Here is a 12,136-nt window from a genome sequence, read left to right as displayed (position 1 = left end):
GGAGTTTGCATGTTCTCCCCACAGTCCAAAGACATGCAGTCAGGCCAATTGGACATGCTAAATTGCCCCTATGTGTGACTGTCTGTGTCTGTCTGTCTGCCCTGCGATGGACTGGCGACCTGTCCAGGGTGTATCCTGCCTTCCGCCCGAAGACTGCTGGGATAGGCTCCAGCACCCCCCAAACAACCCTGACGGAGAAGCGGCTTAGAAAATGGATGTATGGATGTTAAACCGAGTAAAAAGAAATTGTGCAGTAAAATCTGCAGAATATGTTCATATACTACATTAAAACAACTGAATAATGAGGAAATTCTATTCTATTTCATTTGACTTGCATATGTGAACAAACAAAATTCCATCAAGACCCATTCAGTTCACATACTCCCACTCCCACTGTGCCGTTCTGAACTACGTTTAAAATCATAATCCACAAAAATGTCATGCTCTTGTTGGCCTGCTTGTGGACACTGTACTAACAGTGTCTGCTGATATGATGACAACTAAGCCTTTTTCTGGAGGGGTAGAAAACTGGACGGATCTAACAGAAAAGGATTTATCTTGGAATTATATATATGCAAAGTAGTAAAATGCTTATGATGAAAAAACACTTCATTTCTTGCTATAGTGATATCTGTCCAGTTGCTGTGAAGATTTTCAGGTGATGTTGCAATGGGAATACAAGAAGATGTAAGAAGACCAAAGGCACATTCTGCTTGAATCTGTTTGACTATATAAAAAAAAATCTGTTCCATTTTACCAGGAACATGCAAAGACACTTTGTGGGGGAGGTGCTCAAAGGGAGAAAAGGGCAATCTGAATGAGAATGAAACTGAATTTAATTTAAAACATACAGCACAATGTATATATAGACCTTCATATCCAGAGAAACAGTTTAATCATGGTTCAGAGGACAGCAGTGATAGGAGGGAACTGAACACCAGTCTTCTACATATAGGGCTATAGCATTAACCACTGCACCAACCACTTACCAGACATCTTAAAACTGTGTTCAAAATCAGTTCTGGATTAGACAAAAATTGGTTTAGCAAGTTATCACCACCCCTTATTGCCAGCATGTGTGGTTATTTAAAACAACAACAGTATGGAATGTGATGCTTTCCTCCAGAGACATTTTCAGGGGTTTCTCTAACACTGTGGTCATGCGTGTACGCACGACAGGCCACGGTCAGCGTGACAGGCCACAAACCCACTGAGGGGTAGAGATCGATGGCAAGGGCTCAAGCGCCCCCATTGTCTGTGCATGAGCCTGCATTTTAACTAGGTTTGTTCTGTCTAGGTCCCCACCACAGCAGGCAATCAGTCTACAGCCCTTCATTATCTAACGTAGGTGGAATTTAAAAGCTATTTAAATAAAACAAAAACATGCACTGGACTGAGCTTCTCCAATGCTCCTGAACATTTGGTTCGACTTCATTGTGCCCATGTTTTAGAGGCTATCAATAGCCTCGTGAGATGGCTGAGCTCACTTGTCTTTCAGATTTCTAAAACACACTTTCTTCAGAATGAGGACTCCACTGTGGAGGAAGACAGTGTAAAAAATGTAAAAGGCCAAAGGCTGATTTGAAGTATGTGTGAGATTTGGATGGATTAAAGTATTGCTTTTGCTCATCTGAACTGATGTTTTGCTTCATTTTAATCAAGGAATTTATTTGACTGCGTTTTACTACACATTTTAAGGCTGAATGTTTTGAAGGTCAGTATTTTTTTTACAACAGTTTCTGCTTGATCTGCAGTGTGCAGAAGAGAAACTAACAAGCATAAATAGATTACTGTGGTGTTTCTGATTTAAATGATTCATGCTAATAGCCATGATGACCACTATTGAAGCATATAAAAGGTTTGTGCTCCATAATTCAGAATTTTCTACACAATCTCATCTATTGCTGAGATGTAAACATAGTGATTCAGAGTGGCTTGATGGGAAATGGTTCATCATAGAGAAAACAATACAATTCTTTAGCGGTGGTGATACTACGGAGCCCAGCCTAAGTCAAGGCCACGCATTAGGATCTTGTTCCCATGGCTTTCTAAGTTGTGGCCAGGTATTATTTTTTCATTTATACAGGCTCCATATGATACAAATGTAACAAATATCATTTTTAGGTGTGAAATTTTTCTTTGAGCACAGTTTTGCCTTAATATATTACTTAAAATATATTTTAGCCTAAAACTTTATTATTAAAATGTCTCCGGCATCAGGCAGCGTATTCATAACCATTTCATGTAATAACTATCTGTGAATGTAAGCCGTTTACATAATATCCACTTAATTATGCAAAAAAACAAGTGTGTAATTAGATACTCTTTATGCACTGATTTGAAGAGTCACTGTCAGTGTTTCATAACTTTAGTCCAGGAGCCCTCCTGCTATCCCTCTTCTGACATACCAAAGTAAGATCATTAGCTAATTATCAACCCTTTCTTGAGCCGATAGCTGAAGGATTTCTGGTCTTTGCTCTAACTGCTAACAGTACAGGAAACAGCAGCTAGCATACATCTCTGTGTCTCACCCACTGCTCTAATTCTGACACTGCTCCCAGAGGCTCAATGGGAAAGCATCCATAAAAAGTAAGGATTCTAATCGCACCTAATTTGCAAGGAAAGCTGGTGTTGTCACCAAAAAGTGGAGAAGCTTGATTAACTGAAGACTGTTCTTACCTGACAACATGTGTCCTGGAGAGAACTGCTGGCTACATTAATGAGAACAAAGCTCATACTCTGGAGCAAACTGATATACACACTGATGAGCTACTGCTGACAGCTACAGCAACCTTTCCTGGCAAAGCTTCAAGCCTTTCCTTTGCAGGCCAACCGGCAGGGGAAAAGCATTTCCCACCAGAAGATCCTCTTCATCTTCTTCTGTGTCAAAAGACAAGACTGGGCAAACAACCAGCAACAAAAATGCACAAGTTATTGATTTTGGTCTATTTTTTATGACTACATTGAAAAATAAATACTGTACTAAAATTACAACCAGCTAGGACAAGAGATCGTTTCAAAGTCTTTATTGATCATTACGTATTGAGCTACAACTCCTTGTTTATTAGGTCTTGATTTTAACACAGATCCGTTCCATTGAATAACTTTAGTAGGGAAGAGGGATAAACAAGCTCAACGACATTACGCTATCAGACTTTCACTGTTGTCTGGCTTTTCAAAGTATGTGTTAAACCTGAAGCAATAACGTGATATTTGACAGCTAGTGGGCTTAATCTGTTCTCTATAAGAACCAATTAATAACCCAACAGGGGAAATAACTGAGAACAGACTGAGCACAGAAAGTCATGTGGAACGTTTGACACATGGCACTAAAATGACACACAAGTGGAACAACAAACACACACACACTCAGCATGTGGGTAGCATTTTCAATTTGAATCCTGTCCTGTAATGAGCATTACAGCAGGCTAGTGTGACCAAACAGCCTGAGTAATGTGATTACACCCACATCAAACAGTGTCAGAGAGAGAGAGAGAGAGAGAGAGAGAGAGAGAGAGAGAGAGAGAGAGAGAGTGAGAGTGAGAGAGTGAGTGTACATGGACCAAAAATTGGGACTAATTTCTCAATAATGTCATAGAATAACCATCACTGTATCACTCTAAATTCTCAGTTCCGGTCAGTTTGTTGAAGACTCTTATGTAATCAGCCACAATCCAATGTTTGGTGTCTGTATTTCACTTTAGTTTTGCTGTGGAGCCATGAGGCTAACATGGATCACAAGCTCAACTGATGGATAGCACAGAGGAAAAAGCACTCCTAAATCATTACAAAATAGTGTGGAGATGTTAAGTAAATTGAAACAGACTTGCTTACGCAGTTTCTGACACTGAAAGACACACTGCTATCTATATTAATGGCCATTAGCAACAGTAGCCTAACAGCTTTGGTGCAAAATTAAAGAAACTTCAGAAACCACTTGGCTACATTTGAGGTAACTGTAAATGTAATATATTTATTTAAAAGAAAAAATGCTAAAGGTCCATTTTTATGGCTAGCTGATTAAGATACTGTTGCCCGGTTTCAACACTTTAACATGCCCTTGACCACTTTCGCTCAGCACTTGGATGTGCTTCACACCTGTTACAAAAGTGACCATTCTTGGGAAGGAAGGGGACAGTGAGAAGCAGATTATTCAGATGGAACCCTCAGCTACATTATCCTCAGTGAGCTAATGGGCTAACATTGTTTATTGTGAAGTTTGCATGTAACATACACAGATTTTGCTCGTCAGGCTGTAAGCTTTGGTGCCGAATCGTGGTAGTGTCTGCCTTTGTTGTCATTAGCCGTGTAGCCTTTTGCATGCTAACTAGCAAGCTAGCAGAATAAAGTGCAGCCTAAAGCTCATCAAATCGAATGCTATGATTTTGAAATGTTAAGTATTTTAAAGTAGTTTTCTGTTATGGTTTATAAACAGCTTTGCCCGCTATGATGACACTCAATCCCTTGCCCCTCTACTGTATCCTTCACTTCAACTAATACAGAAATGAAATGGTCCTTAAGATGGTGTTGGGGATTCCCCTGCTCACTTTCCCCAAAATGGATGAGGTCATATTAAAACCAGCACTGAAGGTGGCATGATTTGCAAACTGACTCTAGTTGGTTTAGAATTTGATGAAATTCTGGTGGGCGTAACATTTGGAGGATGTTTAAATCTATGTTCCTCTCCAAAGTGAGAAGTGCACATACACACAACCCACACCCTCCCTTCCATGTGTTTGTGTGTTACAGCCACTGTCGGATGACGTTGAGGGCGGTGTTGAAGGTGCTCAGAGTAGGGTGTGTTCCACGATGGGCGAGCAGAAGGGTGCCAGCCTGAACGCTGTGTCCAGCCTGCTGTAGTGCAGCAGCGGCCTCCTTAACTGACCAGCGGCCCTCAGCTAGCATGTGAGAGACCAGCGCTGGGTATAGAGCAGAGTCCACACAGCTGACCAAAAGACCAGCGTCCAGCAACAGAGACAGGAGTTCTGAGTCACACACCTCATCACTCACCTAGAGAGAGGCAGATAGAGATAGAGAGAGAGAGAGAGAGAGAGAGAGAGAGAGAGAGAGAGAGAGAGTTAATTTGGGCGTGCATATGTACATATAAACATATACATATGGTTTTTGTTTTTTTTTCTTTTTCTTATCTTCAATATTACTACTAACAACATTACGGAATCCTTTTCATTGCCTTTGGCAATAGTTGTTAATTACAGCTGATTCCAATAAAGGCATTTCAATTTGAGAGAGAAAGAGAGGACAAAGGACAAGAGCAGGAAGGAGGAAGAGAAAAGAATGGACAGAGGAAAGATGAGATGAGTTAAGAAGGAGGAGAGAGGGAGGGTGGTAGAGAGAGAGAGAGAGAAAGAGAGGCACAGAAAGAGACAGAGAGAGAGAAAGAAGCCAACATAAACAAATTAACAAAGGCTGGGCAAAAAAAAAAAAAAATCAATTTCAATATACACTTAAGCGCTACAAACAGTCGAGCAGGCACTGGACGCAGTGCTGTTTGTTTTGGTGCTATTGACTGACAGGTTGATGAAAATGAAAAGAACACCATCTCACAGTCATCATAACACACTCACACATCTTTGTGAACATGTGCCAGACAGCTGTCTGCAGAGCAGATGCCGACTGCTTAATAACCACAGCAAATACCCTACATCATTATGCCACTGCGGCTCCAAGATTCTCTTAACAACACCACCATTCCACTCCACAGCGATACCCACAAACCCCCTCCCCCAAGTGTATGTGTGTGTGTGTGTGTGTGTGTGTGTGTGTGTGTGTGTGTGTATATATATATATATATATATATATATATATATATATATATATATATATATATATATATATATACACATACACATACATACATACATACATACATATGGACAATTATATAGGCCAGACTGCTGACATTATGCCCAGGCTATACATGACAATTGGCAGGTATGACCAACATGACCATGTAGAGCCAGATAAAAATAGGCTGAACGAAATGTTGTTGGTACAAACACACACAACACTGAATAGCATACTACACTGAATAGCTGAATAGCCTTCACTACCTTCAGCCTTTATTACGGCTTTCAGTTATTCTGAGAAATCTGCAAAGATGTTCTTCCAGGCCTCCAACGTTCAGTCTTAAAAGTTGGTTACATTATCTTCTTTTCATGATCCAAATAACCTCAATCACAAATTTACACTAATCGGTCCATAAAACCTCCACATCTCAGATGTTACCTTTCAGTGCCAGTGTTCTTCGTATTTATCAATTTCCTTTTCTCAGTAAAGGCTTCTTGTAAGCTACACATCCAGACCCACAGTGTTGATCTGTCTCTCCCACAGTGGATGGATGGACTGAAACAGCTGTGGAGTTGTTCAGATCTGAAGCAAGAGTGGAGCCTGATTTTCTCTTCTCTCTCTCTCTCTCTCTCTCTCTCTCTCTCTCTCTCTCTCACAAAGACTTTCTCCTTTCTTATGCAAGTGGATGTTCGTATATCTAATCCCCAGAAATATGTCCTTTCATCATTTTAGATGCACATGAAAAAGAAATCAGCATGATAACTAAAGTGAGAATAGGTGCACGAACACATGACAACTGTTTGTGTAGGTTTATATCAACTGTCATGAAAGGCTTATTTAGGTGCCATGTATTCTTGTGAATGTAGCCTTGCCTTTTAGTATACACACACAGACACATCTATGACGATTATCCTCCTGTGTCATGAGGGGAGCTGGGGCATCCCTCAGCAGTCTTCGGACAGAAGGCATGAAACACCCTGGACAGGTTGCCAGTCCATCACAGGACAGACAGACAAGCACACATTCTCAAACATTCAGACTTAGGGCCAATTTAGAGTCTCCAACTGGCATGACTGCATGTCGCAAGACTGTGAAAGGGAACCGAAGCACCCAGAGGAAACCCATGCAGACTTGGGCAGGACCTGCAAGCTCCACACAGAAAGAACCCTGGTTGCCTGGCCGGGGAATCGAACCCTACGTGCTGAGTATAGAGTTATCGAAATATATATTTACAGAAACAGGTAAGTTGTTACAGAGGTGTTAGGTGATATGTTAATAAAGCGCTATAGTGCTGCTAAATATATAACAATAATTTCATGCTATGTAAACACCAATCTAGTTGCAATACAGGTGCTATAAAGCATTTATAACTTTCCCTCACTGATAAAACTTGTTAGAGAAACAAGCCAGCCACTGGTGCTCGAGCTTAACATTTGAACAGGAGTGAGTATTATTTACCCCAGCCCACCTCTCCCCTGAGCCCTCCTCTCCGTGCTTCACCACCACACTGTGTGACAGGGATTTCTGGCGGCCTTCAAAGTCCGACAAGGGTCACACGCAACACAAATGAGGTCACGGGGTGAAATCACAGTCCTGGGATGATGGACCATTCCCATATCTCCTTCACTCCTCTCTTCACAGCTACACACACACACACACACCTCCCCTTCTCTTTTCAGTCCTTTTTTGCACACTATAAATAATTCAGCTAGTAGCTTTGAAAAACAGACTAGAACAGCATAGTGGCAGAGCTGATGGAGGAGGCAGCGCAGTGGAAAATCAATTATGTGCTAAATTTGATTAAAGGCAAGCCCATGCCGAGATATGATGTCCTTCAAGGCTGCGTGTATGTGGCTACGCGGGTGCCCTCACATTACACACGACGTGAACTGCGCAAATAAAGCACTCAGCAGCACACATTACCTACCAATTTGACCTCAAGTGCCTTTGATGGCGCTATTGAACAGCAGACACATATGTACCCTTATTGTCTAGCTTTCATACTATAGATGTCCCAGTAAACATGCCTCTGCCAAGAGTCAGTAAATGAGGAGAGCATGGTTCTGAAGATCGATGAAAACACCACACAATATTGCAAGATCTGCTTGTTGTCACAAATCCATCATAACCTCTTAACTATGGATGTCCTGATCAGATCTAAAATGTTGGTATCGGAGGTATAAAGATAAATGCTTGCAGAATCAACCTTGCCTAGAATCAGCCTGATCCCGTTCCAGTTTTTAATGCTAGTTAACTCCACTTTGCACAATATATGCCACTGTCATAGAGGCCATGTTACGATCCAACACCAGTGCACCTAATCTTCTTCTGAGCTGTTTTGTATGTAATGTTGATGATGCTAAAATAGTGGTAAATATATCAAATATTTTAATTTGGGACTATTTTGCCAAGCTTAGTATCTACCATAAAGAGAAAGTATAAGGCTAGAAGGGGTCTGCCTGTTATCAGCCAATTGGTTAGTGCCAATCAGTTCTCCCTTGATGCCAGTTCAATATAATAGCAAGTGCCACTTTTTATTTTCCAATGCTACAGTAGCATATTCACAAAACATAGCGAAATGTGAAAGTAGTGAAGCATGACAGAAGCGTATTCATGAAATATGAAGTTTCATGAATTACCAAAAAAAGCGAATTAGAAGTAGAATAGAAGTAATGAAGTGATTTTACTATAGCGTTTTAAAAAGTAACTAGCTACTATGCTGAAACAAGAGAGAGGCAGATCTAAGCTGGTCTGGTGCTAGTTCAGCTGGTCAGCGTGATAATGCTGTTTGACCAGCATTCCAGCATTCAAAATACAACATTTACTGGCTTTGGTGGTGATCAGCATATCAACCTCTATTACTGCTGACTCCATCAGATTTGTAATATTAAATGATCTGGATCAGAATCAGAGGTATAAACACTTGGACATCCTTATTGAAAACCAACAAGTCTATGAGCATGTGTGTGTGTGAGTGTATAACAGACACACGGCTCGCTCAGACGAGTACCATTCATGACACGTCTCGAACAAAAGCTTTGATGAGCTCTGCCATTTGAGGCCTTTCTTTTTTTGGCTGGCCAGCAGCAGACCAAAAAACAGGCAATCAATCTCTCTCATGCGGAGCAGAGGATCTGCTAGCAGCAGGCCTTTATTAAAGAAACATGGCGTTCTGGTCTCTTTGAGGTTAAGCCCCGGCATCACTTATTCATACCTGCGGTGCCGGGGGATGCGGTATTTAGACCAAATACTGCACAGAGGCCAGGGCCAGAAACCCCCTTCACCCGCAGGGGCCTACTGTAGATGACTGCTGTGGCTGGGAGGTGGGATAGGGTACCTGCACTGCATATATCACACCTACAACAGCCATGTCTGACAGCAAGGATGCTGTCCTTGACTTGCAGAAATCACAATCTAATAAATAGCTAGCTGCCATTTTTTTTATATGTATTATTAATCAATTAATAAGAAGCAATTTGATAATTAATCAAATAGGCATGGGAAAGTGCACTCATCAAAAGGGTTCACTATAAAAATGTGATATAAAAAATTCCCTGTTTAACTGTTTAACTTGACATCACTTGACAATGATTCATTTTCGTATATGAAGCTTTAGGTTTTGATATACTTTACTGCACATGATAATGCAACATGACAAATGCTTTTTTACTGGGAAAAAACTGCCAAACAATTATTTTTCATAGTTGCTATGGGATTTTGCCCAACCTAGATGCCAGGGGATTTTGCCCAATCTGGTAACACTAAGGTTGCTGCACTGTTTTTATGTGATGAGTGCTGCATAACAGCAGAGCAGTGTCTTTTTACCTTTGTACCTAGTTAACGCTTGACAGTGAGTGCCTAAATGATGGTATTTTTATATGATGATGGTTTTTAAGTCACAAAAACACTGCTTTGTACAAGAGCGTGCGCTGAACCCAGCGTGGTACTGATCTTTTTGCATGATGCAGTTTGAATACACTTCCCACAGCTCCAAACAACTCCCTAGTTTTCATGCTCTCTGTCATTACTGGAAATAAATGCAGCTAAGAAAATGCTAGCTAAATAGTGGGAGCAGGAGGTAGGCAGTTGGGTGATTGGGTTGGGTGAAGCTTAAACACCTGGGAATGAACTAGTGCCCATCAACAGAGTATTTTGGGTTTCGTCGCTTGAAACAAAAAACTACAGACATTGCTTCACAGTTTGAAGATGCATGGAACTGCTTTGCTACTGGTAACTAGTGAACATTTAGTTCTGCAAACAAACGTTTCTCCCATCAGATCAAATCAAATCAAATCACACTTATACAAGTGTCCAGGTGAGTAAAAATCTTAGATGTGTAGCCCCCTTGTAGTACTTAAATATACAATATACATTATATATATATATATATATATATATATATATATATATATATATATATATATATGTATGTATATATATATATATATATATATATATATTATATATATATATATATGAAAAAACTACTGTAATTTAAAAAAAACAGCAACAGTATGTTAATGTAGCCATTCACTATAAAATTACAGTCGAGAAGGCAACACAAAAGCATGTGAACAGGCTATCGGTGGGTGTCAAAGCTAATGCGATAAATTATTAATGCCACTAAATGTTTAACGTCGTCAATGCATTTTGCTAATTTGACCCTTAGAACCATCTGTAGTAGCATTTAAATGGCTTTTTAAAATGGCAGGCAACACTGGACAGTGCCCACAGGAAACCTATGGATACAATAAGCAGCAAACTAACAAAAAGTGACAGCTCCAGTTTCCACAAATAAATCCACAAATAAAAAAAAAATCTGGTGAAGCACAAATAGTGCACAGACAAGCCCTGCAGCACTACCAGCGTTATTCATCCTGAAGTACGTTCTCTGTTGTGACGTAATGTTGATTTGTCCTATTGTTTATGCTCTGCACAGAATGTCACTGAACATCAGGCAGTGCTGTAGTGCTGCAATGTTCCATTCTGGTGAACATCCATTCAATTTCAAGCAGCAACTCTATCTTAGACCATTTAAACACCCTAAAATAAACAATACATTGACGTCAGCTCCACAATGCTGGACTGCTTTGACTAATCAAACAGTCCACTTGTTAGTGATGTTGTGTCTAAGATGGGAAAATCTTGGCTGTTCTTGATTCAAACAGAACAATTACCAGGATTTTTACTGCTAAGTCACCTGCTCTGGGATTCTTAAGCATAAAAAATATGCAGTTATGAATATGAGGCTCCTAACTTTGCTTTCAACTGTCTGTAAGCACCAGAAAAGAACCTGCAAGAGAGAATGAGGTGATGCCAATGGACAACATGCAATGAGAGATAAAGAGGGAAAAAGGAGAGAGAGTTGGGGAGAGAAACAGAAAGAGAATGATGGAGAGAGCTATTGAGGAAAATATGGAGAAAATGGAAGAAAGAGAGAACATGAAGACAGAGCGGGTGTTAAAAGGTCGATTACTGAACTGTGAAGAGAGATTGCTGAGGCACACACAGCACTTTAAGAGAAAGAGAGGGGGAGCACACAAGAGAGAGTGCATAAGAGGGGAGGAAAGAGAGAAAGAAGAAGAAAAAAGAGAGGATAGAATGAAAGAAAGAATTATGAAGAGAGAGAGGATGAAAGAGAAATGAATGAGTGAGAGTGAATACCTGCAATAAGAGCAAACGAGAGAGGGAATGCAAACAGAGATAGATAGATAGATAGATAGATAGATAGATAGATAGATAGATAGATAGATAGATGGGCAGAATGAGAAAGAGAGAAAACAGACAGAAGGAGTGAAAGAATGAAAGAGAGGAAGAGAGAGAGTGAAAGAGAGAAAACAGCAAGACAGGAAGAGACAATATAAGAGAGAGGAAGAGAGAGATATGAGAGAGACAGGAAGACAGAATAATGAGAGTGACGAGGAGAGAGAGAGAGAGAGAGAGAGAGAGAGAGAGAGAGAGAGAGAGAGAGAGACAATAATGAGAGAGGATGAGAGAATGTCTAGGTTCTGCTCTTGCCATTCTATCGTATATGAGTCAGAGTTGATGCGTAATTTAAATAAGAGAGGAATGCAAGCTGAGACTTAATATCACACACACACACACACACACACACACACACACACACACACACACACACACACACACACACACACAGCATCTGTATATCAGATGGTGTTTTGTGCAGAGCTGTAGCAGAGCAACACTATTACAATATGAAAGGCAGTGGAGAAATGAGAGGAGAAGATGAGCAGTGCTGGAAGAGCGCAGACAGCTCCCAGAATGAGAATAAGTGTGTGTGTGTGTGTGTGTGTGTGTGTGTGCGTGC

The 12,136-nt window shown here is 40.5% G+C and overlaps 1 protein-coding gene across 1 annotated transcript in view; it reads right to left on the bottom strand.

Moving 5' to 3' along the window:
• Positions 1–3,011: 3,011 nt before the first annotated feature.
• Positions 3,012–12,136, bottom strand: part of nbas (NBAS subunit of NRZ tethering complex) — a 337,358-nt gene continuing 328,233 nt past the window's right edge. The window contains exon 52 of the mRNA XM_037537972.1: positions 3,012–5,010. Coding sequence (XP_037393869.1) covers positions 4,744–5,010 — 267 coding nt within the window. The 3' untranslated portion in view covers positions 3,012–4,743. The remainder of the gene's footprint in view (positions 5,011–12,136) is intronic.

This window comes from Pygocentrus nattereri, chromosome 4, assembly GCF_015220715.1.
Source record: "Pygocentrus nattereri isolate fPygNat1 chromosome 4, fPygNat1.pri, whole genome shotgun sequence".
Classification (NCBI taxonomy): Eukaryota; Metazoa; Chordata; class Actinopteri; order Characiformes; family Serrasalmidae; genus Pygocentrus; species Pygocentrus nattereri.
The sequence above is the reverse complement of the archived record's forward strand: the minus strand, read 5'-3'. Positions and strand labels throughout refer to the sequence as shown.